The 6252-nt window shown below is 23.4% G+C and overlaps 1 protein-coding gene across 1 annotated transcript; it reads right to left on the bottom strand.

The window, feature by feature from the left end:
• Nucleotides 1-1104: 1104 nt before the first annotated feature.
• Nucleotides 1105-4833, bottom strand: LOC127282256 (uncharacterized). Its single transcript, XM_051306429.1, has 4 exons — nt 4671-4833; nt 3266-3437; nt 2607-2722; nt 1105-1274 (listed from the first exon to the last, which is right to left on the bottom strand). Exons 1-4 carry the CDS (start codon nt 4831-4833, stop codon nt 1105-1107), a joined length of 621 nt encoding a protein of 206 aa, XP_051162386.1.
• Between the last annotated feature and the right edge of the window lie 1419 nt (nt 4834-6252).

Here is a 6252-nt window from a genome sequence, read left to right as displayed (position 1 = left end):
AATTATCAGTGCCAGTTGAAAAACAATTGGCAATTGTATTAATTTTCAATTTTAGGCAAAGGTATCATCCACTGTGATATACAATAAAGGAATTATGGTTTCGGCAGTTTTAAAGTTTATTTAGTTTACCAAGTAATTTTTTTCAAATCAACAAGATTTAGAGGACATAAATAATTATTTACTGAAAATTATAATTCACTGTTTTCAAATTTCTTCAATCGACATTTTCTTATTACTTCCAGTTAATTAGAATAGAAGTTTGTAAACAAATTAATTTTTATTTATATTTCTCAAATTCTGTTCTTATGATCATTTTTTCCTACTTATAAGCACCTCATAATTATATTTTTAATTTTTGATTACAGTGTTAGCTAATGGTAGATTCTGACTTCAAACTTGTTTTTTCAAAACTAGTGTTTAGACACTTCTAGTTTTGAATTCTTATAACTTCGTAAATTTTTTCATTTAAAAAGCTCTAAGATCACTTAAAATTTCCTAAATTAAACAAGCAATTTTTCCATATAGAAAAGTCCAACAGTGTCTAAGTGGTTTCTTTTTATACATACGTAAACATATTATTATTTATATACTTAATTTGTTCATATAAAAGAATAACAATTTTGTATCTATTATAATTAAAACAAAAGCAAGAAAAGAAGAAATCTTATACTTTGAAAAGAGAATCTTAAAAATCCATTTCGCTAAATGTATTTTGGTAAGTACAATAATTTTTTTAATTACAATGAAATCTTACTTTTGAATTTAATATATGTTTATGAATTTAATTTGCAACATAGAAAATTATTGCACAGATATAGAAGCTATAGAAAATCAAAGCGGAGCAAGTATATGGCTAAATAATCACTGGATTTTCCAGTGATTAGTCCAGTAATTGTTCCATTAATATTTTCCGTAATTAATCTACTAATTCTTTTTCTTAAAGAATTACAGTGTAGAATATTTTTATTCTGTATTTAAATTACACAACCTTTTCATGGAAACATAAACCCTTAGCTTAAAAATTTTAAACAAAAATGGAATAATTATTTCGACATTTTAAAAAAATTTTATTTTGTTTAAAAATTTTTTACAAAACCTTTTGTTTTAATGTTTCAGTTTATGTTCAATTATTTCCTCAATAATGTAGAAACATTTGCGTTGATATTTATGTGGGATTCTATCCCAAGCTCGTTTCATCTCCGCCAAGTAGTCGATGGTACGAGTGTCTACTGATGGGGCATCAGCAGCGTTTATAGATGGGCCATCCAAGTCCTCTAAATTTTTATTTAATATAAATATCAATACATTTTGTTAAATTTATTTTTATATTATCTTTACTTAAAATTCAAATATTTCGGTAAAAATTACAGCTGAAGAAATCAAATAGAAATGATCTTAAAGCTTATTAAATTCATTTTTAAATTGTTAATAATTTAATTATTATATTTATAAAATTACTACAAATACAAAATTTTCAATAATTTTTAGAAAATATTGATTATTCCCTACAATAAAACAGACAAAGTGTCCCTTTTTAATGCGGACGTATCATATGTAAAAAAATATAAAATTTTTTAACTAACTCAGCTAAATATATAAGATCTCATTTTTTCGTTTCTGCGTAGTATTGAAATAAGAATTTCCTTCTTCGAATATCTTATTTGAAGGAAAAAGGAAAACTTAAAAAACTTTCGAATTTCATTTGTTTTGAAATAACTAACTGATTTTCAGTAACATTTTTTCTAGGGTTTAATCCAGTTAATAGGTTATAAAAACTTAAAAAATATTTTATTTCAAGCTGATTTTTACAGATTTTCATATTCAATGTCTGAACTAAAGTTAATCAATTTAACATTAATTAACTTCAGTTTAAAAATTAAATAAAAAATGTATTAAAATCAAACTAAATTTACATTTTTTCCAGTGTTAATAAAACAAAAAACAAGCCAATACCTCCACAAAATGTCTGCTTGGAATCAGTTTGTATTTTTAATACAACTGTTAAAATCCAAATGGTTTTTTGAATTTATTTCCAAAAAAAATATTAAAAGAAGAAACATTACAGTTCAATATTTTACAGAAATAAAAAAATTAGAATTTATATATTTAGGTGATCAAATTTCAAACAATTTATATTGATGTAGATACCTATAATAATAAAGTATATATTACATAATTTTTCCATTTTACGGAGATTTTTTAGCATCGTTGTAAAGTGGATCATTCATAACCTTATAATCTATTAACTTTTTTAAAAGACTGTTTTAAAAATAAAGTAAAACATATTTTGCAATAGAAAATCTTAACTGATAATCAAATTGTAACCTAGAAATTTAGAAAATGGTTACAGGTTATTTGAAAATCTTCGAGCAACATGCTCTAGACAATTTTAGCTAGACTAACTTCATTACTCTAACTAAATTCAATACTCTATTAATATTTAAATCAAATTAATTTTTTTTTGTGAAAATTATGATTTTACGCTTAATTTAATAAACTTTTAAATGATTGCAGCTGGAAAGTTCGAACTGTGAATGATAATAATATATTTGATAATATATTATTAGAGATGTTGCTACAGAAAAATTGAAAAAAAATTATAATACCTTCCATTAGATTTTCACAGCTTCCTAATTTCAATGATTCATCACTAGAGCTTTCGCTGTTCGATACATCGTAAGATTTTTTCTGTGGTTGTGACCTCTTTATATTGCTTCTTGTTCTGCAATTTTTAAACAATTGTAACTCAATGTTTTTTAAAACTGAACGATTTTAAAAATTTTCAGTTTCAATTATATTCCAAATGTTTTGTTTTCAATAATTGAAATAAACTTCGTTAAAAAATTACACATTATTATCATTCTTCAATTCAAAATTATACAAAATTCAATTATTGCATGCAAATAATAAGTCCTTAGTAATCTAAATTTGCAAAAATTACAATCTTAAGTCTTCTAGACTATAATTGTATTTAGACATAAATTAATATTTATTAAAATTTGAAATAATTAAATTTTAATTCAATGGAAACTTCAATTTTTTACAAGATTGACATTCAGATTTTAAAAATGAAGAAGTTAACAAAACGGCTAAAGTAGATTTTAATTTATTACAAAAATTCTTAATTATACAATAATAATCTTCTTGTATAAGAATAAATTAGTATAACCTACTTTTGTCATTCAAAAAATTTTGACAAATTTATTCCAACAAAGAAAAATTATTAATTAAAAAGAAATGTTGACATAAATAATTGCTTAATTACACGCGGTGCTCGACGTGAACTTGAAGAAATTGAAGGGAATCGTAATAATGACTTTTTTTTCCACTGCTTTCTTCAGTGGCAGCAGAACCGGATGCAACATAAGTCATTATTTTTCTGCGTTCTGTAGTATAATCTTCTTTTAATTTCTTCCAAATTCTTTTTGCTCTGTCATCTACACATTTCATTATTAACTAATAGGATTACAACGAAATATTTTCATTATATTGTTCAAAGTATATATTTTTTTCTAAAGGTAGAAAACAAAATTTCGCGAGTCTATCCATCATATTTTAGCCAAAGCCTTTGCTGCCTAATTAAAAAATAAATTTTAGACATGACTCTGTACGATATGTAGGAAACGAAATAAAAAAAAATGTTTAAAAATTTAATTATTCATCTTCAAATATAAGTTTAAAATTAAAGTTAGAAAAAAATGTTAAATACAATTTTTGAGAAAAACGAGTTTAAAGTTCAAGTCCACTATTAGCTGTCATGATAATAAACAATTTAAAATATGATTATTGCATATTTTCGACATGCAATCCTCTTATTTCTCATTTCTCTTCAATAAGACAATTGACACACCAAAATAACTTATGACAAATCTAAATTTAAGTCATTCGAATTATTTTTAAATATATTAAATTGATGTGCTTTGTGTCTTCAAAAACTTATTGTAATTTAAATAACATATAATAAACATATAACAAATTGTTCTTCTTACAATTAGACTTTTAGAAAATTTTCAATGTTTCTTTTATTACTACAAGTTCTATCTGGTTTTCCATATTTCTTTCACTTTTGAACTAATTTTTTTAGTTAATATAATCTTGATACTTTTTATTTTGCATCTCAAATAGGCATCATATGAAATCATTTTTTAAGTATCATGTAACAATCACAAAAAAATAATAAAATCGCAAAGACTTTAGGTGCAAATAATGGATTGACTACTGTATATTTGGTTTATCTAATATTTGAAATTCATTCTTTAAAATTAATTTTAATTTCAAAGAAATAAAATTATTCTATAAATAAGCTGTAAATCGTTATTTTAAATTTGTACAAGAATTTTTTTTTTTGGAAATTTTTTCTGCACTCAATTTATGATTCATTACAATATTCTCAGATTAAATCATGAAGTAATTGCATGCATGCAAATACTTCAAGCAATAAATAAAGATTTAAACAAAATTATTATTGAACAACAAGCTTTAACTCACAATACTTTTCTGAAAGAATGTGAAAAGTGGATAATTCAAAATGTCTTTGAAATCAAATTTTAGTTTGAGGTTATGTCATTTAGTTTAACCACTATAAAAAGTTATAGACTCCAAAAAAACACTCCTCATAAATAAATATATTACTTTTTTTGTCATTATACGTTTTTAAAATTAATACTTACTGGTAATTTCAATGTTTGTTACATTTTGCACTTCTCGTGCAATTTCAAACCACGCCTGCTTCTTTGCGTATCTGTTTTTGAAATTTTCCGATGACTTATCATAAAGAAATTTGTAATTAGACACTACTTGAATTAAAACTTCGGTTTCGTCCACGTTATCCATTATTGTTATAAAAATAAAAATTTTTGTTTATAATAAAATAAGCAAAAAAACATTTACTAACTCGCATAGAGGTTAGCTACAGAAAAACTTAGAGAGAGAGAGAGAGAGAGAGAGAGAGAGAGATTGTCTTCTGCATTTTCACACATGAAAATTCACCTTAAATTTAAAATTGTATAAGTGTGAAAGAACCTTTATGTTTCCTTTCTTCACAGTTTTAAGGTTATCTGCACACACTGTTTATTAACTTTCATTTTTTTAATAGAAAATCGAATTTGTTGTCAATTTTTTAATTTTAAGCTTTATCAATGAGTTTTCTCATAATAAGTGACATTTTTGTTTTCTTTTTACTGTGATATTTTGAGTGATATAAATATAAATCTGCGTTTTCTGTGGATGCTATTTACAATTCGAAATGAATTTCAATGAAGTAAATGTTGTGGATGAGAACATAATATCTTTCATCAGTGTCATACGTGAATTAGAATGGATATATAATCCATCGAAAAAAATTAAAAAGCCAGAGGAAAGAGAGGAAAAATGGAAGACCTTACACGTTTTTTTAGAAAGCAGTGGAATCTGCTTGAAAATGGGTAAATATTGTTTGTTTTTAGTTTTAATATAAAAATTTCATTGTGAGTTTTAAAAGGGTTCAACTCAAACTTTATTGCTTAAATAATAAAGCATTTATTAATCAATTTTTTTAGAATAAAGAAAAAAATTTTTAATTGTTTATTCATTACATATGTATAAATAAAAGAAATCTTTTGAATCTTACTATTTTTAAAATAAAAACAAAAACAATTTTGTGTGATTTGAGCCAACTTTGTTTTTTAATAAAAAAAATTTCTGGCATTTTCTTTTAACTTTTTTTATTTTTTAAAGATAACACGCTCATAATTTGTATCTTTTCTTATACCACCTTTTGACATTTTTTATTCGTTTCATTGTCTAACCTGTTTAAAGTCTTTCTATAAAATTATTTTGTAATTATAAATTGTTTAATTAAAAATTTATAGGTTAAAAGTAATTATAAGAGAGAATAAAAGGTAACTTTATTGTATTGTTTTTTAATATTACTATTAAATTCTTATATTCCATTAAAAATCAATTAAAGTAAATAAAATATGTGCCAATTTTGTACTAAATTTAATGTCATTTCACGATATTGTATTAATTTTCAAGATTTTGGGTAAAAAATTTGAAAAAAATTTTAATCTATTTTTTTGACTTCGACCCTTTTTTAAAACTTCAAAATTATTTCAAAAGATAGATAAGTATTACAGGTTTTGTGTAACAAATCGTAAAATGGTGTCTTTAATAGTTTAAAAGTTGTTTAAATAATAAAAAGTAGTGTAATTCAAATTGCTGTCTTTCTGTCCCTGACCCAAATTCGATTTGCACACCTTTTTTTAAATTAAA

This window comes from Leptopilina boulardi, unplaced genomic scaffold (genome assembly GCF_019393585.1).
Source record: "Leptopilina boulardi isolate dan_hultmark-lab unplaced genomic scaffold, ZJU_Lbou_2.1 LbouV2_292, whole genome shotgun sequence".
Lineage (NCBI taxonomy): Eukaryota > Metazoa > Arthropoda > Insecta > Hymenoptera > Figitidae > Leptopilina > Leptopilina boulardi.
Note: the sequence above shows the minus strand (reverse complement) of the source record. Positions and strands in the feature narration are given on the sequence as shown.

Bases quoted from the DNA above. Each gene is read 5' to 3' on its own strand.
- LOC127282256 (XM_051306429.1), bottom strand. From the start codon at position 4,833: ATGGATAACGTGGACGAAACCGAAGTTTTAATTCAAGTAGTGTCTAAT. The intron at 3,438-4,670 runs GTAAGTATTAAT...TGAAATGTGTAG, and splicing joins AACAAACATTGAAATTACCA to ATGACAGAGCAAAAAGAATT. The intron at 1,275-2,606 runs GTATTATAATTT...ATAAAAATTTAG, and splicing joins CTGTGAAAATCTAATGGAAG to AGGACTTGGATGGCCCATCT.